Source organism: Suillus plorans, assembly GCF_016647745.1.
Source record: "Suillus plorans strain S12 chromosome Unknown HD556scaffold_14, whole genome shotgun sequence".
In the NCBI taxonomy this organism is placed as follows: domain Eukaryota; kingdom Fungi; phylum Basidiomycota; class Agaricomycetes; order Boletales; family Suillaceae; genus Suillus; species Suillus plorans.
In genome coordinates, this window is record NW_024537398.1 from 729,605 (window position 1) to 750,798 (window position 21,194).

Consider the following 21,194-nt stretch of genomic DNA (forward strand, 5'->3'; position numbering starts at 1 on the left):
CCTGTGTCCCATGACCAAAAGAACAGGTCCCAGCCGCTACAGGTGGTGGTAGTGGGATGACAGTGTCAGATGGCAGCAGGAGGCTGAGAGTGCAGGATTTGTGGTTGGCAGTGGCCTAGCTGAGAGTGTCATCGCAGGCAGTGAATGTCAACAAAAGTATGAGCAGTCACGCTAAAGTCCGAGTTCTTAAGCAGGCTAAGATTTGTCAAAGAAACATACCAGTATATCGTATAGTAGCTTCAAAGATTTGGAAGCAGGTGTTAAAGATGTGTCCCATTAAAGGCTGCGATGGACTTAATATGGTGCGTTTTTAAAAATCTATTTACACTGCTTGCTATTATTTGACCATCTCATGATACCACCAGTCTCTCCACCTTATTGTGATGCCCAACCATCTTCTTCAACACAACACCTGTTTTCAAGTCCCAAGGTTGAAGTGTATTGTGATGTGAGCCCATAACCATCGCTCTCGAGTCTCAGCTAATAGTGCATCACCTCGTCTTTGAACTGCTCACCTTATGCCAATGGTGCCGCGGCTGTGTCCTGCTCTCAGCTAGTGTGTGATCTCATCTTTGATATGCCTTGTCCTTGCTCATTCTCACTTGTCATCCCTCATTCTTGCTCGTCCTCGTGAGCCTCTACAACTGCCCTCACAAACCTCTACAACCACCCTCTTGAGCCTCTACAACCACCCTCGCAAACCTCTACAACCATCCTCCTTCGAGTTCGGGCCACACTGATCCAAGTTGGTCCCCGCCGTTCGCAGTTCGTGAGTCCATTGATCCTCCTTCGAGTTCAAGCCACACTGATTGAAGTTGTTGCCCGCCGTTCACAGTTCGTGAGTCCATTGATCCTCCTTCTACTTGAGCCATGCTAATCGAAGTCGTTGTCTGCCGTTTGCAGCATGTTGATCCTCATTCGAGCTTGAGCCATGCTCCTGGTGAGTTTTTTTAAATTGAACTCACATATACTACAGCTAATAACGTCTCACACCAACTTTCCTCTACTGCACCCTCTCACACCCTCTCACACCTCTACTGCACCCTCTTGTACATCTTGTGCACTCTCTTGTACATCTCATACACCCTCTTGTACATCCCGTGCACCCTCTTGCACCCTCAGACCTCCACTACACCCTCTCGTACATCCTGTGCACCCTCTCACATCCTCTCATACACTCTTGCACGCTCTCATATAGTCTCATATTAGCTACAGAGACAATATGCACCCTCTCATACATCCAGTGTACCCTCTCGCATCCTCCCTCATACCCTCTCTCATACCCTCTCGCATCCTCCCTTATACCCTCTCGTACCCTCTCTCGTACCCTCTCACATCCTCCCTTCATACCCTCTCATATATACAGTGCATCCTCTCACATCCTCCTTTGTACCCTCTCATATATCCACCGCACCCTCTCTCGCACCTACAATGCACCCTTCAGGGATGTATTAAATCCATAGTTACGACTCACAACCCTCCTCATGCCTATCCTCATTATCTAGTTGCTCTGTCATGACCACCTACCCCACTTACATTGGTAGCTACTATGCTTTGTAATTTGTTATGTCAATACTAGTATAGCAGTTGCATAGCCTGCTTGTCTCATCCAGGACATCTCAGAACACTAAATCGGAAAACCTGTGGAGATCTCACCAAACATAAGTAACTGATTGAATAAAATAACATAACCAGTAATGGAAAGGTGGGAGGCTACGAGAGGGTCACTATACTAACAATATTAATGACGGGAGAAGCTTGGTATAATGTGCTAGGGCTCTCCGGGCTCTCAATGAGGCCACTAAGACTGGCAGGGCTACCATCTTAAGTGATGATAACGGACAAGTCTGTGAGGTGGTTCGCGAGGGTACCATTGTGCCTCTTGAGGCGAGGGGAGGGATACGGACGAGGTGCACAAACAGATGCAGGGCAGGAGGGTTGCCCCTCGTGGAGGTGTGCAAGAGGGTTGCATAAACCTGTTAGGGAATTTGGTGAGAACCTCCCTGGGGAGGGTGGTTTCAGAGACCAGTTGCGCTCTACAAGGAAACCGGGTCTAACAGACCATGAGAAGCTCTAAAAAGTGCTGCCAAGGGTGTGTATTTTATACATCAAGTGGTCAGCTTACATAAAATGTTTGTACAAATATAAACTTTGCCAACTCGGTAATTGCTCGGTAATTACGAAATTTTGAAGCCTAGGCATGTGTCCCCAACAATATTATTCCTGCTACCTTAGCATATATTACTCCCACACTTCCTAGTTAAGTAAGAGTTACATCAACATGTTTCCACACTCTTTTTTTTTTTTTTTTTAATTCCAATTTATGTCCTATGGAGAGTGAAACTCTAAGGAGGACAATACTATCTAGTCGTGGGGACCCCCAGTGTCCCCAATGCATCTCTAGGTGCGCGAATGCCCTGGTGTGAAGTGTGCTCCCACCAGTCCGCCGTTCCCGCCGGCCGTTTTAGACGCGCCGCCTGTTGAAGATGAGATGACTTTAAATGTACAGTATCGGTGTTCTGTGCTAACGAATATCAAAGTGATAACACGTACTCAACCGCTGACGTGGGTAGGTACAGGAGTCAGTAGGTAAGGATTGGAATGAGGAGGGTGCGACCCATAATTGACGGATGGGACAGGCTTTCCGAATTGATCCTGTGAAGGCTGGGATGGCGTTGCTGACTCCATGTGAATGAGTGTAGGGATGTGAGGAGATGGGGTGTGTGGGACTTGCGAGGGACTGACAAGGTGGTAGGCGCTTGCTGGCGACCTGCAACATCTGGCGTGGGGATGATCAGTTCGGGGATGGGGGAGGAGTGGGGATTTCACCGAGTACGGCTCTCATTCTGCCCGTTGCATTGACATATTTAACCAGGTGGGGGGTAGCAATAGGGTCAGTTAGGAGGAACTGAGTGGAGGAGGCTCTCCTGCCAAGGGCTTCCACACTCTTAATAATGTTGAAACAGCCAATTTGTGAGAACCAGCAGGGCACACCAGCAACCAGCTACCACTTTGATACACTGTAAGGTAGATTTCTTTGTTTGTGAGCACCGGCGGGGCGCCCCAGCAACCAGCTCAACACCTATAAGGTAATATATTTGTTTGTGAGCACTGGCAGGGCGCCCCAGCAACTACCAATATGGTAGGAACGTCAACGATGCACGTGCCCCATTGCCACTGTCCCAAAAAGGCAGCTATGCAGCGGCAACACTTCGTTGGCATCGTGTCAGGCAGTGAGCTCGCTATCTCACTCATTTCTATGTGTTTTTAGGCGCATTTTAACATATATGTAGCATATGTTGATTAATTTCCAGTCATCCCACCAAATATAGACAAAAAACATTGATTCAAGATAATATCAAACATAAAAGACAAACTATGTGTCAGTGTGATCATTCTCATTCTTGGAATCAACATAGGCAGTACTCTTGGGTCCAGAAGCCTTCTTCCCAGCTCTTCCTTCTTTGCTCTTCTTTCCCTTTTGGCCTCCATTATCCATCTCCGCTGCCAGTGCCTTAGCTGAGGGTTTTTTCAAATGCTTGGACCTCGGTTCCTCGAGAGTTGCTGGTGCACACCGCTTGTGGTTTGTGACAGCAGTTAGTGCTGATGTGTCTTGAACACCAGAGGGGTCACTGAGAGATGCCGAATGAATAGTCGAGGGGAGAGTGAGATTGGGGGTAGAAAAGATGAGCTCTGGTGTAGGGTTGATGAGGTTGGGTGTAGGGACATAGTTCAGGAGATGTGGATCAATGTGCGTGTCGGGGATTTGCATTGATGGCACGTTGCTACTGGCAGGCGGCAGTGTATCAGGCATGGGTGGGGTGCTGTTGGCCATAGGGGGTTGCAAATTGTTGGTTTCATTAGTGACAGGTGGTGGTGTGCTAGTAGTGGACTCAGCCGAGGCGAATCTAATCACATTAGGTGATGACGTGGTAGCGGACGTGGTAGCGGACATGGTAGCGGACATGGTAGCAGATGTGGTAGCGGATGTGGTAGCGGTGGTAGGTGATGACATGGTAGCGGTCGTGGTAGCAGATGTGGTAGCGGTCATGGCCGATATAGTTGGACTTTGCTGGATTGGCATTTGTGACGCCATTTGTGAGGGCTCTGCACTGATGCCTCCACTCAAAGAGGTGTCCTTGTCAATGTTAGGTGTGAGGCTTTCACCTGCAGCAATGCATTCAAGGTGCTTGTTAGCCTCCTCATGAGTGATTGTCACAAACTTGCATGTCTTCTGCTTGATAGCATCTGCAAGAGTCTCGAGAGCCTCAATCCCTCCTTTCAGATCGCTTGGGTTTGCCCAGTCACTATGGGTCCATCTGACAACCTTGACAAGGAACTTTTGGACTACATGTTCGTAGCGTAGATACTCGAAGTTGGCCTCCGAATGGCCGGTGATTCCAACTAATAAAATGCTAGAATAAAGCAAGACCAAAATATGATTAATGTACGCAATCCAGCCTGCATGCCACTCCTAATAATCTGCTTTGCTTTCTTGACACATTCCTTGTGAGTGAGAGACAAGCCTAAATGTTAATGAGTCAAAAATTCGAAGATCAGAAGCAAGAAAGCTCACCGTTTTGTTCTATGACTCCAGAGATGATATATCCTTCTAGTTTGCATGCAAACTCCATTGCATGCTTCCATGTCGCTGTCCTGAGGTATTGTTCAATGGCAGAACTAGTAAAATGGACCTTTGGCTCGATGTTGAGATCACAGGTACCGCGCACGAGGACAACAAGTGCCTCCATTCCAATTTGTTGCTTCAGAGCTTCAACCTGAATATAATTAGATGAAAGCAGCTATTAAAATGAAAATATGACCAACCTCATCTACAATCGCCTTGAAACTATTTGAGCACTCTGCGTTTCGGGTCTTGACAGATAGATTAGGGGGCCTGTCACGAGCGATCTCTTTCTCCTCATCAAAGGCAGTAACAAGTTTATTGCGCTCTTCGGCAGAAAGGTTGTGATAGTCACTGGCCCTTTTGACAAGCTTGTGCACATTATCTCTTGCACCCATGGACTTGTCTAGTATAAAAGCACATATAAAAATGTGAAAGCATGAGGGGAAATTGTACTGACCTCGATTAGCCTCCTTGTCATATCCCGTATTCCGGACTTACATCCGACAATATTCCCACGCCTCATCCGGACCTTCAGACGCCCTATCCATGTCTCCAGTCCTTTATCCATCCAGATCCCTGCACCTCTGCACATCTACATCCACATCCATATCCCTTTACCTCCATACCTCAGCTAGCCTGCATCAGTCATCCTTTGTCCCATCACCCTAATGTCATATCCCATATATCCACGTGTCTCATCCGGACGTCTGGTCCGATCTGGTCCGATCTGATCTGATCTGATCCGATATACAATAAGCTTCCTAATTCAATTCCTGTGCATATAACGTTAACACAGCCTATTCCTCTATTCGGTATTCCTTGTCCTCGGTATCTCGGTTATACTTACTACTGGTATGCTTACTGATCCGTTAACCTATGCTTCATTTCCGACTCGCACTTGATAACTTTGCTTATGCTTCATACATAGCCTCGGACGCTTGCTTACTGATCTTTCCGTTATTTCCTTAGTATATAAACTCTTGTATATGTCCTGTAGTTCCTCAGTCTGAATATCATATTAGTCCTCGCACTAGATCTCACTCTAAGTCCTCACATCAGTTCTAGTCTATCAACTTAGTCAATATCCATCTCGGGCCTAGGGAGAAATTCCCTAGGCCAGAGCTCCGCTTATCCGCTCATCTGCTCATCTGCTCATCTGCTCATCTGCTCATCCGATCCTCTGAAGTTTCCGGATGTTCATCCAAAACTTTCCCGCGGTCCTCCGGACCTATTCTGCTTCGGACTTTGTCCTTGCAGCCTTTCCTCTGTTTGCTTCTACTTAGGACTTGTCCTAAGTAGCCATTACATGTATCTGTATCAGGACGAAACCTCATCGTAATTTCTGGAAGTTCCTCCGGAACTTTCCCGCACTCGTCCGGAAGTTACTTGCACTCATCCGGAAAGTCCTTCCGAACTTTCCCGCGCTTCGGATGTCCTTGGACTTTCTTCGGACATCATTCTGAAATTAAGGGCACATACTCGGGTAAGGGGCGCAGCGCACGAGCTGAAGCCAAGCCCCTCAGAATCAGTCCTACCCTTTGTGCACGGTCTTAACAGGTTTGCACTCAGCAGATTATGTACACCAGGCACTTACTAGTATATTGTTAATATGCAATCCATTCGTGATTGAAGAATCGTTGCAGTGTGACAGTCATCAATATTTAAACTGGGATGCTAGAATATAGAGAACTGCGGATCCCATTCTGCCAGTAGTACAAAAAGACATGCTAAAGTGAAAATGTGTGATTATAATTGTGAATCATCTAAGATCTCATCAGGGTGTCCCCAGATAGCCTCCAGTGCGCTCTGCATATCTGCTAACTCCTCAGGCATGCCATCACCATCATCCTGCAACTCCGGATTATCTGAACCATGGGCAGTGCTGATGAAAGGCTGAACTGGGCGACCAATTCGAAAACCTGGACTGAAACTCCCAGTATAACCAGCAAGTTGCTGAATTTGTTGAATACGGTCATGGTGCCCTGCATTGATGTTGTGGAGATGTGTCCAGCGACGGTGTAGTTCTGCAGCAAGAGGAGGGTCAGTGGACCGTAACTTTGAAAGTGAGATCATATAGTCTTCCTCATCGTCTCTCATCTTCGTTAGCAACCGGACAATCTCAACATCACATCTGGTGAGCTCTTCCTTCGAGCGCTGAGCATCAAAATATTGTAAAGCAGCTTGATGATTGGCAGGACTTGCCCAGCGCTTCACATGAATCTGCCCATCAGTTTCATGTAGGAGATCAAATTCGCCTGTGAAAGAATATTCAGCAATCTTCTCCCAAGTAAGCTGAGGGCGTGGAGGATCGAGTTGCACAGCAAATTTGTTGTATCGCTCAAGGGCATTACAGATTGCATTTGCACGAGTCTTCAAAGCCTTTGAAATTTGAGTCCGCAGTTTATACCCTGCTCTGAAAGTTGAGTATTAAGCTATCAAATAAGCAAGATACGCACCGAGCCCACTCATTTGCAACTTGGTCAATTCTAACAGCCGCATAACTACAAGCCGCTCAACATCAGCAGCAGCCTTATGAAAATGATGATGCGTAATTCACAATTGTGCTGCGACTCGTCTTGGGTCTATGTGAGACCAATGCTCCGTTAACCCCATTTGATTTTCAAAAGCCTCTACCATGTCCATTTTCATTGACAGCTTCTTGCTCGCATTGGTCCATCGCCGAGTGACGTTAGCGATTTCTTTCTGACTGTATCCGTCATTGATCCTCCGGAGATCGAGCGCCTGGAAGTCTCTGCAGGCTGCCTGATAGGCTTTCCTATGAAAATTATTAGCAAGTCTGCAAGATACAAGCATAACGCATACTCAGTGTCCTCCAATTCTAGTAGTGCCTTTACATAGTCAATATCAACTGAATACTCTTTACACTTACTTGCAGCAGTTTGAAGGTAACGATGCTCGTCTAAGAAATCAGTTTCAAAGTCCTGAGGCGACATGTGAGACTGATGGAGGAAGTCTTCATTCGTCCGTATGCAGTCAAGTGCTTGAACGTAATTGTGGTATATGAATGTACCTAGTGACAGTTGTGAACTAATAAAACCAAATCAATCAATATAAAATAATGTACTGAGAGAAGCGTATTTGTCAAGGTTTGAGAAGCGAAAATGTTCATCGAGGACCTGGTGACGGTGGAATTCACTTGCATTACAAATTTCTGGAGCAACCACATTGGATTCTGAGAACATGCGCTCACAAGTCTCGAAGTCCTCCTTGCCAGCTCCAACCTTATACTTGCAATGATGTTGGACCTGGCATAGATGGTGTAATGAGACAACAATTGCTAGATATTACATGAAGTAAGTAATCAGCAATATAAAATGTTGTGGTCTTGTGCGGCCTAGTCTGCTATACTTGTAGACAAGTGCATTCGACCCGAGGGGTTAGCTATCTGGTATTAGTCTGTAAGTAGTGGAATGTCAAGTGATCAAAAGTCCGAGCACGGGAAACAAAGTCCGAAGGTATAATCACGATCCGACGCCAAAGCGTCAGGTCCGATGTTTTTGGGTTAGCGGACTAGCGGGTTTCGGGTGCTGGTTCAGCAGATTACGGAGAATGGCGATAGCAAGTGTCGGAAAGCGAGCGGTATGCAGAATATCGATAATGATGGGTGTTTTCGGATAGAAAGAGCGGTAATATTCGCAATGTCAACTAAGAACTACGAAATATCGGGTTTGACCACAAAGCATCAGGGAACGGCTCCCCACTACTTGGATGATGAATAATGCTTGAGGTCAGTCCAATATATATGTAAGTACGTAGAAATTCGGAACCCGTAGGTGAAAGTAGCGGCGGAGTATTTTGGATCCAAAGTACATGTAAATAAACACGAGGCGCTGCGGACTATGGGAAAACATGTAATAGCGCTGGCTATGACGTGAGTATGCACCTAGTGGGGCTAGCAAGACAGGACGGGACACGGATAGGACAAGTGCACGGGAAAATATTGGGTCCAATGTGCGGGAAATGTCGGGTCCGATGTCAAAGTGTCGGATTGAACGGGAAGTGATTATCGTGCAACAGGCATTAGACATGAAGCGTGAATCAGCTGAATACGAGCCTAGCGCAAGCTCAAGTGCTACAACGGTTATGTGCATGTACATGGAACCCATTGACCACACCATCAATGCCGAGTTGATGGACAGTGGAGGAGAGAGAACTTCGAGAGACGATCTTTTCGAACAAACACTTGATATCATACCCATAAATGAAAGGTCGTTGGTAAACCTCCATAAGCCGGTGAATTGTTGCAAGCGGGTATTTCATTCTGGCCGAACAGAATCAGGTCATGTAACCGAAAAAAAGAATCACTTACAGTTCCCCACTTCTCACCATATCACATATCATAAGAAGGATTCCATGGCGACATACAGAGACAAATATACCAGATTTTTGGAACACTGCAAACATCCGCTTTCGCACTTCAGGTGCAGCATTACGCCATCGATCTACACACACACAGACTGGCTCTGATGAGCTAGAATCCTGCGAGTCAGGTTCATCGACCCACACATCGCCGGTCTCAGCAACCTGCTCTGAATTTGGCATCTCGGTTGGTGATAATACCTGCTGTTGTGCATTGCAAACCTCATGCTTGAACCTATCAACATATTCCTCCGACATCCAGAAAGAACAATGTCGGTCCCGGGGATCAGGGCGCTCGTTTTAACGACAAAGAATTGGGTCCACAAGTTTGGCAGAATTGTTTCTGTCCATCGAGAGCTGGAAGGAAAAGGGCATGGCAGGCTCATAGTTAACTTCATAGTGGCATGCGGGACATGCATTGAGCATATGCCAGTTGGGTGAATCATGACCTAGCACAGAGTCAACACGAGCATCGACATGACACTGGACTTCAAGATAAACATCAAAGGCAACGCGCAACTGATCTGCAAGATACTGGTGTAAAGAGTTGATTCGTTGTAGGCGCTACAAAATGTTTTACCTTAGAACTCAATGTGCAAGTGTAATGCTTGTCCCAAAGAGACTGCCTATAGAATTATCTTTTGATATAAATGCAAGGGATATCTTGTTAAGATTGAAGATGAGAACAGGAAAGGTTACCCAAAGTGTGTCTCGAGTTCCGAAGATGTGTCCAAAGTACCAAAGTACTTGTCCAATGCGAGCAAAGGTGGTCTGAAGTCAAGAAACAAAGGTCCGAGGTTGTGCAAAGCGTCCGATAGACGTCCGACGAACAGCGAAGGTTCCAAGAGAGAAATACGGTGGATGTGTCGAAGTGTGTCGAAATATGTCGAAGTATAAGACTAGAAGAGGTACTGGGGTATGACTAGACAAAGTCTATCGGAAGAACTAAGAGATATCAAGACGCAAAATGGCAGCGGTCAGGCCAAACAATTGTTCTGAATGAACAAAAAGATCAATTGCACGAAGTACGACTATCCAAAGTGACTCTACAAACTATGACTCGTAGCCAGGAAAGTGAAGTGCAGTGTGAGTATCTAGTGAGTCAGATTATATCCTACAGCGTGAAAGTCTGGAATCTGTGTAGGCGAAACCAGTAGTGAGATAAGCTATCCGAAATGTAATAAGACTCAAGGCGAGCCGCTACAGAGATATGCATGTAATAGCACACAAGGCATGCAGCTATACATATTAATCAAGCTTTTCGATGTATGTGCCCCTAAGACATAATCAATAACAGATAAACTAAAAATGCACCAGCGAAGTCAAACGGACACGGAAAGGACATGGTATGGAGGTTCGGACATGTATACAGACCTCAGAAGGGGACGGACGACCTTCGGATTACTCGGATGCGAGCGCAGAAACTCTCGGAAGGTAAAAGGAGTGTCGGGGAATATAAATGTGAGACACATACGATTTAGGGAGGATATGCGACCAACGCCAGTCCGAGTGTTACACTGGTGATAACGAACTTATACAAGTGTTAGTTGGTAACCACGAAATTGAATGCGCTTACCTGATGGAGATGACACAACTTTTTCGCTTCAGCATGAATGCTAAGACGTGGACACACACGGTGCGTCTGGCGATACACTGCCAATGTGCGTATTGTAATGGCCACTGTTGGCTTGATGGGAGATGCTCCAATGCATCCTTGGCGCATGAGCGATACATTGAGGTATGGGGACATATGTCGGAAGACATGAAAGGACCGATCTATTGAGATAAGTACAAATCATGGTTCACAATGTCAAGTCATACCAAAAATGTCGATGACTTCAATGGTGAACTGGTCAGCGTCATCACCACTTACGTCCGAAGGCTGCTCCTCCATGTATTGTAGGTATGTGTCAGTTAAATCCTCATATTGAGATGCCCAAGCTTCAGCCATTTTGACGATTTGATTGGTCCGATCACAATGGTCATAACACTTTCTAGATAGAAGTTCAGTGCATGCTGTTGTCAAATAGAGGAAAACTAAAAGAGTACTCACCTCGTTGTGGCCAACATGCCACTGAGCTCACTATATAACTCATATTCCCCACCAGTGTGACTAAGTTCGAAGCCTTCAGCACCAACAGGCAGGATAGCAGAAGTGATGTCCATGGTAGTGTCAGTGTCGTCCAGTAGACCGAATTCGGTGGAAAAAGTGGTGGGATCAGCAGGCTGAGTAGCCTGCTCAGCCAGGAAAAACCGCTCACATTGATGAAGATCGAGTGCTATACAAGTTGAGGGGGTGTTAGCCATCTCAGCTCATAGAAAAAGAACACAAAACATACACCTGATGTGATGGTTCCATTGATGGAATGCCTCTTGCTCCTTCTGTTTCAAATGCTCAGCACGAATCAATTCTGGACGTTTGCAATGACCCACAGTAATAAGAGCACCTTTGGAGGTGCCATGGACAGAGTATTTTGCCTTCATGAAGGTCGTCATTGATGGGAGGTATGTAGAGTGAGAATAGACGTGTTTTGTCATGTGCTGTGTGTTGAATGACCATGGTGGGAAATATATAAATGCCTGCACATATTCAGCTCATCATTTATTCATTTAAAATGTTCATTAATAATTAACCAACATACCTGTAGTACATATATGTTAAAATGCGCCTAAAAATACATAGAAATGAGTGAGATAGCGAGCTCACTGCCTGACATGACACTGATGAAGTGTTGCCGCTGCATAGCTGCCTTTTTGGGACAGTGGCAATGGGGCATGTGCATCGTTGACGTTCCTACCATATTGGTAGTTGCTGGGGCGCCCCGCCGGTGCTCACAAACAAATATATTACCTTATAAGTGTTGAGCTGGTTGCTGGGGCGCCCCGCCAGTGCTCACAAACAAAGAAATCTACCTTACAGTGTATCAAAGTGGTAGCTGGTTGCTGGTGTGCCCTGCTGGTTCTCACAAATTGGCTGTTTCGACATTATTAAGAGTGTGGAAACATGTTGATGTAACTCTTACTTAGCTAGGAAGTGTGGGAGTACGCTTCAAATGGTTACATGCTGTGTTGATCGATCGGTCTAGGCCTCAAATTTTCCCAGCACTCAGTCTTTGCTCTTTTTTCCTCTCCGACATTTATTGGAGCACCATCTCTAACCTCCACCATGGCTTCGTTTATCGGTCGTCTGTCGTGTTTGACTCTGAGTCTCCATGTTGTTATGTGACTTCAGTGGTTGTGCATTTGCTTGGTCATCCAGTCCCACTGGTAGATGTCTTTCTGTGTTAGCCGAGGCACAAGGCTAACACAGAATAGAGTCTACATGTGAGTAAGCAAAGTGGCGGAACTCTCCTTTGTTCCGACCCACGTTAACAGTCAACTCTAAGTCACTCGTTATTAGTTTCTCGTACTAGCTACTCTAAACCTTTTGTCATTCTTTGCGCCTGCCCACCGCTCCCTCTCTCAGAACACAAAATGTTAAGTTCATTTACAACTCATCAACATTTGTTCATTGTACTGTGTTCGCTTCCTAAGACTTCAAGCCTCACTTGTAGCAATCTGATCGGTGCCCACCCGCCCATCTCAGCTCACCTTGAGACCCTTAGGTTTGTGCACTTGCAGTGGGCCAAGAATCCCTATGGGCTTTTGCCCAAAACCCCTCATTAGACTTAAATTAGACATCATCAAGACTTCCTGTATCCAAGCAACTCTAAATTCACCTTCACTTCCTGCAGACACTTTATGTCGAAAGGCATAGATTCCTGTTTCAGTGATGTTCTCATGGCTTCTTATCATGGTCGCGCGCTCACGACTGACATTGAGTTCGAGATCGCATCTAGTCTCAATTCTGATGTGTTGATTGGGATGAATTGGATTGCTGTGTGGTGCACGGTTGGCTGCGAAGACATGAATCCCATCCACAATCCTTACTTTAGCTCTTCATCCGCCCTTCAAGGTGACTGTATCTTATTGTTCCTCTCTTATGTCTACTGATCTTTGGCTGCATCAAAAACTACTGGTATAGTCAGTGGTGATGCAAAGCATATTGAAGCTGCTGATATCTATGATTTTGCTAAATCCCAGTCTTTGGGACTCGTATGCTACCTAGAAGAGTTCTTACCAAAGCTGGCAGATCACACGCGAATACTGACCCCTTTGACCACCAAGACAGCCGACGCACATTGGCCTAGCTGGACGTTGGAACACCAAGAAGTGTTCGATGCCATCAAACAGCTGGTAATAAGCTGCGACTGCCTAATGACAATTGATCACGACAACATCGGAGACAACAAGATTTTCATCACCTGTGATGCAAGTGATTGGAGGACTGGTGGGATGCTCAGCTTTGGTCCAACTGCTGAGACAGCGCACCCAGTGGCCTTCGACTCCATGGAGCTTCGCAATGCACAACTGAATTATCCAGTCCACGAAAAAGAGCTCCTGTTAATCATGCACGCACTCAAGAAGTGGCGTGTAGAACTACTAGGTACCCCATTCACGGTATATACTGACCACAGGACCCTGGAAAATTTTATGACCCAATGAGAGCTATCACACCGACAAGCACGCTGGCAGGAATTCTTTGCCCAATATGACTTCACAATACAGTACATACCCGGGGAGGACAATGTCGTAGCTGATGCACTTTCTCGCTTACTACCGGAAACAGATAGCGAACCAACGTACATCAAACAGACAAGGAACTTACCTCCAAACACAGGTAACAATACCAGCTGTATCACACTGATACTCTCAATTATTCCAGATGCTTCGCTACTGAACGACATCAAAGACGGCTACACTAAGGACCCATAGTGCATCAGATTGTCACAACTGACAGACTCCTTGCCAGGGCTACAAAAATGCGATGGATTACTATATATCAACGACCATATGGTCATACCACGAGTGACCCACCTACATGAGACACTATTCAGACTAGCCCATGATAACCTTGGACACTTTGGCACTGACAAATTGTATGCGACACTAAGACAGTCGTTCTATTGGCCCAACATGAGGCGCAATCTCGAAGACAGCTATATCCACGCATGTCCCAAATGTGTGAGAAACAAGAGCAAAACAACAAGGCCCACCGGACCCTTACATCCCCTCCCTACACCTGACAAATGTGGGATTCAGTGGCAATGGACTTCATAGGCCCTCTCCCCATTGAACAGGGATTCGATGGAATACTAACAATCACTGATCGTCTAGGAGTGAACATCCGCTTGATACCCTGCCGGATGAACATGAACGCAAAAGAGATTAGACTGGGTGCGGTCCACCACAACATTAACTACTGAGACTAAAGCAAGCGGTTCAAAAGACTAAGTCATAGTTCTCTGATAAATGTACTTGTATCTCTAAGTATGGAGTGTAGTAGTATTTGTGTTTGCATAAATAAAATTGGGGACGAGAAAACTCACTGGAAGCTGGTGTAGAGACTCATGCCTCTCATTGTGTGATATGGCAGTTTTCACTAGGGAGTACATAGCACAAACTTGCAGCATCACTCTGTATGCTATCCGCAGCTATTCCCTTACGAGGCGCAGCATGCACGCACGACTTCCCGCGCTTTACTATGTATACGCGCGCGCGCTTTCCCGCGCTTGAGCGCCCTATAGCGCCAGCCATCCAGAAGCATCCATCCACTGTCCACCAAGTTCTCTAGTGCGTATGTTTCCATTTCTCTTATCTGTGTATCGTTCCACCTTTATTTTTATCATGGACCCTTACTTACATACATATATCTTTGCATACCTTACTCGGTAGCGATTCGGCTCCGCATGACAGCGCTTAGGTGCCATATAAGCGCCAGCATTACATACCTAACTAACTTTGGAACTTTCCACTGGACCTCCCACTTACCCACTTACTACCTAGCAGAGTATAGTTGCAATCTATTCTTTGGCACCTCGTCACTCGCGCTCACATCTCTTGTTTTTCATCTATCATCACTTAAGCAAACTTACACTTACTCTCACTTGTTTCCGCTCACACGCGCGCGTACCTTCGCTTTCCCGCGCCTTGCGCGCACCTGCGCTTTCCCACGCTTCACACCAACCAGTAGTGCCTTCAGCATCTACTTCTAGATCCTTGCTGCACTCGCTTCCCCTTTAGGGTCGAACGCACTTGTCGTCTCAAGTATAGCAGACTAGGCAACGTGCGACCTCACAACATTATAGATACAGTCAGGAGCATCATTTGTTCCTCTCAGTATTGTTGTTTCTACACCGGAGCAAGGTAAATAGTCGGTAACACCGACCCCTAGTAGGCATGTGAGAAACAAAAAGGATAAGGTAGTGGGTTTTGCCACTTTAGCTGGCACTACCAGCTTATATAATAATGGGCATTTTTCCATCAGAAGAAAATTCAAATTGTCCTCTAGTAAAATGAGGTTGAGAAAATGAGAAAATTTTGATCGTAGAAAATTATGTTGGGCGCTCATCGGGCATTGTATTATAATAATCCTTGTTGCAAATCGAGGATAATAGTGTATTGATGGTTTTAGCCCAGACCAACATATTGTATGATTGTCACCTTTGCAAAAGCCAGCGAATCTAAGAAGTGATATGACAAACCTTATTCATCACATGAACATCATAAACACTACAGGTATCATTTTTTAAATTGTCTGAGTATCAAATAGCATGCAACATGAGGTTAAGTAAGGGACACAAGAGCATTCAGGCTATTTATTGAGCTGAGTACATCACTATCATCCACATCCGTATCCGGTTTATCCAGCCTACACCTCTTGCCAGTCAGGGTGACTTCTACCTAGTGATGTGCAAGGCCCGGCTTGAAGCCCTGGGGCGGCCCAAGCCGGGCCCAAATAGGCCGGGCCCAGCCCAGGCCTAAGTCACAGCCTGAGCAGGGCTTAGGCCTGGGCTTGGATTTAGAAAAGCCTAAGCCATGGCTTTGGGACATAGAGATATGATGCCTTGTCATGTCGGTGGTCATGCGGCTCAGGTGCACATTTCCATAATCTAACATATTCTAGAATCTACATGCTTACTACCTGGCTTGCATCCGCCAGTTGGTTCAACACAGTGAGCAATGCAACAAAAACGCGTCCCTTTAATGGTCTAATAACTTCACCCCATAGGTCACGAACTACCCGCCCGTCATCTCATTCGCCATCAACCACAATGCTATGGGCAGCCTCAAAGACACGACCACGAACCTGAAGAATGGCCAAAGATTCGCCGTGAACATCATCAGCAAGGCATTCATTGAGAATGCAAATGCAACTGCTATAGATGCTCCTCCCAACTTCGACGAGTGGGCTCTCAGTGGTCTGACAAAGGAGAAATGCATACACGTGCACCTTCATCATATGATATGTGGACTAACAATCACATGTTCAGGTGCAAATAAGAGCCTCACGTGTCAAGGAAAGCGCTTTTAGCATGGAATGTGAGGTAAATTCATTTCACACTGAGCCCGCTTGTTCACTGACATCCTCACCTCTCAATAGCTCTACAAATCGATAGATATTACCTACCCAGTCACAGGCGAGCACAGCAGCATGCTCATCCTCGTGCACATCAAGTAATTCCATGTGCGCAAAGACATGCTCACAGGCAGAGGTGCTGTCGACCTCACAAATTTCAAGCCAGTCATGTGTGTGGGTGTGCCACATCAAACCTTGTCCATGCCACATCAGATTATGAGCAGACTCTGGAACTCATTGACAACACCATGTAAGTTGCAACGTCTCTGCAATATGTGTCGACTGACAACTTCTTTTCCAGCTGTGCCGCAGAGCGCAAGGCCCTCCTGAACACCACAAACAAGCTAGGCAATACTGCCGACAACGTCTATTACAACAATAAATGCACTGGGGCAGTCTGGGAAGCGTGTAGCACATTCGATCTCTTGTTGAAGGTCATCGTGGTATGTCATACAACTAACTCTCATTCTTGTTCTTCTCCTTGTCTTCCCTTCTCCTGATCTCATCCATCGTCCATATTTGTCTGAGCCACGTCAGCAGTTGCTGATGTGTGCTGGGCGTTTGCACATGGTGTTCATGGTGTTGGGAACAGCATGGTGGAGCTCGGACATTGATTCAGCATGTGGGCTGCAGCTTGCATGGGCCTAAGCCACGGCTTTGGGCTGGCTTGGGCTCACCGCTCAGGCTTGAAATCTGGTGAGCCTAAGCCCTCCCAGGCCGAGCCTAAGCCAGGGTCTTGAGCCCAAGCTGGGCCGGAACATCACTACTTCTACCCCTGAGGTGAATAGTGACTGAGACTTTGTGACCAATAGGGCAGTCCTGTGCTTCCCCTCCTGCAGGGGTGTGCGTAGCACAGCAGTGTCTTGACAGGCCAGCCGGATAAATCAAGGAATTCATTGAAAATTGCTACCACAGCATCGTTTGAGTGCAGGAGCTTCATACCCATCTCCTTCTGGTAAACAGGGGAGGACACCATGAACGCATGTGCAACCTTCAACATGTGCTCATTCATGTCAGAGGTTTGTCTCATTGATTGATCAAATGCGAGCTGGAAGTTGTCAAATGTCGTCTGTTGATGGTCGGTGATCTCGGTGTATTGATGCGAGAAGAACCTGGCAAGTGTATGAATAAGACCATCGAACAGTTTGCAGTCGACAAACAAAACACGCGGAAGGTTGGTTCTCGCTATGAGCCAATGTGCTTTTGCAGATGATCCAGGATCACTTTTGAAGACCTGTGTTATGAGTTTTGACCAACGGAAAATGTCCATGTAGGTCTCCTTGTACATAAGAGCCATCCACAGAATGACGTAGAAGCTGGACTCAAGATCATCCTTGACGGTGTTGTCTTACTAGGATGTGATTGGCAATAAAATCACCAGTTCTTACTATCCTCCACGGTCAACGGTTCAGACAAATACCAACGGTTGATAATGTGGTCGTTCGTGGGAGGAGGTGTAAAAGTTGGGTTTGTCACAGCAAGCAAATTCCTAATGACTTTGAACAAGATGAGATCAAGATAAATCTCAGAAACAGTAACCGTTAACTGGCTTGATGCAGTACTTAGGACACAGATGATAAGGATTGATGATCAATGGTGTAGCCGAATTGATAACTGGCTTGATGCAGTGCTACGATGCTACAAGAAGATGGTTGCAAAGATATGCAAAGATAAGATGAAGAATATAGATCACGACAATATGCAAAGGAATCAGAGTATTATCTCATAAACACTCCCTATTCTCAAAATCAGAGGAGATCAAACTAAGTCTCTAACACAATTGAATCAACCGAAATATGTGGCTTCGAAACTAACTTCTCTGCTGCTCAGGTACTGCTCGATGAGTATGACACAGGTCAGAACAGAGTACACCCTCGTGATGTAGTCTTAAAGTAGCCAAGCTCTTAATATTGTTGAGTAAAGTGCTAGTCTTATTTGTCATCCTTCCTAATCGTTAAGAAATACGTGAATTCTCCCCACAGAAAAGATATCCTGTGTCATAAAGAGAATGATGAAACTACACTAGATGACTGATAACCGTGTACCAGCTAGCGTACTTTAAGGATTGGCTCAAGATAGGCCTCAGAAGATCAGTATGTCGTGAGAAATGATGATAAATGAATGGAGGGAATAAACTAATATTCACTCAGATGTTCACACAAATATAGGGTGAGAAACTTAGGAAGATACTCAAATCCTCCTTCCTTCTTAGAAGGGAATCTCTCAAGAAGGGGAATCTATTATTCAGAGGGGAAACAGAGTCCCTTATATACTACTCTAAATGTGGCTGCGTAACTTTCTAAATAAGGAAATATGACTCAGAATGACTCATAACGGATATGACTCATAGTGACTCAGACAGAAAATGACTCATAATGACTCAGTCGTCAAAATGTTCCATGTTGACTTGTTCACTTCTCAAATATTCTCATCTATAAACTTTCTCCACTCAAATATCTGACTAATCCATTTCATGAGAAATGCTGAATAATCTGTTGTGGTATGTTTGGAACTGATCTCTGAACCAGATAAGTATTAATTTGAACAGTTAAGTTGTATTGCAAGGTCTTCAGGTCTGAAAATTACTCAAATAAAATCATAAGGCAGTGTAAAAAGTTCATAGTAATTTCGTAGAGCAAACATAAGGAACTTCAAAGCTAAAAGGTAGCCATGACCATGCACAAAACCGGTTTGGTGCATGTCAGAATGTATGGCATTGCTATGCTCAACGAGGTAGGCAGACATAAACTGCCAGGTTCCCTTGATAATAGAATTAGTACAAAATATAAAGCTTGTGCATGGAATGAACACACCATGCACATTTTTTGTTGGGGACCCTGAATGCTAACTAGCTTTGCTAGATCCCAATCAATGAGATAGCCCTTCCCTTTGTAAATGACGATGTTTCCAACACTAAGGTCGTGATGTAACACCTGCGCACGTTCAAATGTGTCCTTGTGAGCTGCGATGATAGATCATGAATAAGATATGCTACGTGAAGTTGAAAAATACATACCAATCAGTGCGTCACGCACAGACAGAGTAAGTTGACAAGAACTCTTGAAGTCAGTCAATTTTTTGCCCACAATATTGAGGACCAGATGGTGAAGAGTGTGTAGAGTGAGGGGTGACTGGAAACTTGCCCATTTAGCGCATCTGAACTTAGCAGTTTGAGTGGATTGCTGAGGGATAGAGGGGGGTACATTGTGATATGCAATACAGCTTGTGATATTGGAGACCTTGTGTGACATCAACAACTTGTAGGTCTCGCCTTCCGGTAAGACATCAGGCAATGACACCCACCAAGAGTCCTTGAACATTACAACCTTCTTGTTGACAAGGTCAAATGCAGGACATGTGCGAGTCCAGCAGCCAACAGGTGAATGATGTTTTGTAACAACAGGTTAGGGAATGACCAACGTGAGCAAGCCAGAACCCTCAGCATTAGAGACTTCGACTTTGAACATACAGGTGGTACTGGGAATGTTTAGCTGTGACCTTGCAAGGTCAGCGTCCTCATCATTAGCAAGTGTTATGGAAGTGTCGACACCACACATTTCAGGTGATGCTCGTGCGTAATGATGAAAGGAGTTGGCTAAGTGTGGCTGGTTATTGTAATTGATGGGGCCAGTGACAATAGCTCCCTCCCTATCCCATGATGATGTGAGCGCGATCACTCACGATAAGGACAGAGAATGCGTGGGTACAGAACTGGGTGCCAAGCTGAGCTGCAGTATAGCTTGCTATCTGTCCCAACATGTCCATACCCCTCTCCGTCTGGGATACAACACTATCAACTCCAGAAGGTTCACAGAATGCGTCATGGGAGTATGACCATTTGAATTTGATAATAATTTCTGTTGAGGAAACGTCACAGTTGGGCGATGAAGGTGCACACCCATCGGGATACACGCAAATGTCCGGCTTGATATTGAATACAGTCGAATTGATTTTCGAGCAGTTTTGTGTGTCCGCGTGATTGTGAGTGTTGACAAATGACAATTGAGGAGTGAAAGGTTTGATGGCGTTAATCTGAACTTACACTGTCAATAGTGTCACTATCATATGTGCAATAGTATACTCACGAAGGGTGTGTAAGCGCGCTCCTCATGTTTAATTGAGATCACATCGCTGAATGCGCCAGCAGCAAAGGCTGAAGTGAAGTACAAAGGGTCATAATCGGGTATTTCAGAACTCGGGAAGAACTCCTGGAGAAATTCCTCAACTGGCATTGGGCCAATGAAATAATCTCTCATCTCTTTACCCATGGCATTAATAGTTTTGACCCGACATTGTGTAAGAGTCATAAAGGACAGCATGGTGGAACTGTCCCGACAAATGCCCGACTCAATGTAAAGTATTTTACCTTCTATATGCTGTAAAACTGACATCTATAAAGCTTAGAGAGCAGTTGTGTCTTGTGGGCTACATTCAGACGCCCATGCTGCATGCCTCACCATTCTTGAACCCCCACACTGATGTTCCTTGCTACATCTTGCTCGTATGTTGAACAGCAACTGCATCCTGCTTTCTTACTAATCAGATGTTTAGCTCGACTTCTCTGCCCCACCGTTGAATTTGCCTTGTCTGACGGTGGTGAGCTGCGAGAACCACATATTACAGTGACCTATCTCCGTATAATACGAGGGAACGGACATGCATAATATCCCGTATGATACGGGCCAGCGGACCATGGGCCCATGATAAAAATATCCTCGACTATGACGG

The 21,194-nt window shown here is 45.6% G+C and overlaps 8 protein-coding genes across 8 annotated transcripts; 2 read left to right on the forward strand and 6 right to left on the reverse strand.

Moving 5' to 3' along the window:
• Positions 1 to 3,376: 3,376 nt before the first annotated feature.
• Positions 3,377 to 5,022, reverse strand: HD556DRAFT_1306298 (uncharacterized protein; the record flags this gene model as incomplete). The annotated part of the gene is made up of 4 exons (XM_041299896.1): positions 3,377 to 4,404; positions 4,452 to 4,526; positions 4,577 to 4,778; positions 4,828 to 5,022. 4 exons carry the CDS (start codon positions 5,020 to 5,022, stop codon positions 3,377 to 3,379), a joined length of 1,500 nt encoding a protein of 499 aa, XP_041163085.1.
• Positions 5,023 to 6,281: 1,259 nt separating this feature from the next.
• On the reverse strand, positions 6,282 to 7,240 carry HD556DRAFT_1430967 (uncharacterized protein; the record flags this gene model as incomplete). Its single annotated transcript, XM_041304956.1, has 4 exons — positions 6,282 to 6,330; positions 6,450 to 7,035; positions 7,084 to 7,156; positions 7,199 to 7,240. The coding sequence occupies 4 exons, from the start codon at positions 7,238 to 7,240 to the stop codon at positions 6,282 to 6,284; spliced, it is 750 nt and encodes a 249-aa protein (XP_041163086.1).
• A 449-nt stretch (positions 7,241 to 7,689) lies between these two features.
• HD556DRAFT_1232640 (uncharacterized protein) lies at positions 7,690 to 9,190 on the reverse strand (the record flags this gene model as incomplete). Its single annotated transcript, XM_041297529.1, has 3 exons — positions 7,690 to 7,925; positions 8,725 to 8,909; positions 8,958 to 9,190. The coding sequence occupies 3 exons, from the start codon at positions 9,188 to 9,190 to the stop codon at positions 7,690 to 7,692; spliced, it is 654 nt and encodes a 217-aa protein (XP_041163087.1).
• A 138-nt stretch (positions 9,191 to 9,328) lies between these two features.
• On the reverse strand, positions 9,329 to 11,179 carry HD556DRAFT_1221805 (uncharacterized protein; the record flags this gene model as incomplete). Its single annotated transcript, XM_041296819.1, has 4 exons — positions 9,329 to 9,541; positions 10,566 to 10,783; positions 10,829 to 11,001; positions 11,076 to 11,179. Coding segments are annotated over 4 exons (708 nt in total), but the record flags the coding sequence as incomplete, so codon positions are not given.
• A 1,944-nt stretch (positions 11,180 to 13,123) lies between these two features.
• HD556DRAFT_1195537 (uncharacterized protein) lies at positions 13,124 to 13,345 on the forward strand (the record flags this gene model as incomplete). The annotated part of the gene is made up of 1 exon (XM_041296269.1): positions 13,124 to 13,345. A coding segment is annotated over one exon (222 nt), but the record flags the coding sequence as incomplete, so codon positions are not given.
• A 2,675-nt stretch (positions 13,346 to 16,020) lies between these two features.
• HD556DRAFT_1440619 (uncharacterized protein) lies at positions 16,021 to 16,568 on the forward strand (the record flags this gene model as incomplete). Its single annotated transcript, XM_041306147.1, has 4 exons — positions 16,021 to 16,062; positions 16,119 to 16,334; positions 16,381 to 16,434; positions 16,491 to 16,568. 4 exons carry the CDS (start codon positions 16,021 to 16,023, stop codon positions 16,566 to 16,568), a joined length of 390 nt encoding a protein of 129 aa, XP_041163090.1.
• A 2,747-nt stretch (positions 16,569 to 19,315) lies between these two features.
• Positions 19,316 to 19,870, reverse strand: HD556DRAFT_1218120 (uncharacterized protein; the record flags this gene model as incomplete). The annotated part of the gene is made up of 2 exons (XM_041296735.1): positions 19,316 to 19,428; positions 19,483 to 19,870. Coding segments are annotated over 2 exons (501 nt in total), but the record flags the coding sequence as incomplete, so codon positions are not given.
• HD556DRAFT_1440621 (uncharacterized protein) lies at positions 19,871 to 20,785 on the reverse strand (the record flags this gene model as incomplete). Its single annotated transcript, XM_041306148.1, has 3 exons — positions 19,871 to 20,114; positions 20,179 to 20,498; positions 20,552 to 20,785. 3 exons carry the CDS (start codon positions 20,783 to 20,785, stop codon positions 19,871 to 19,873), a joined length of 798 nt encoding a protein of 265 aa, XP_041163092.1.
• Between the last annotated feature and the right edge of the window lie 409 nt (positions 20,786 to 21,194).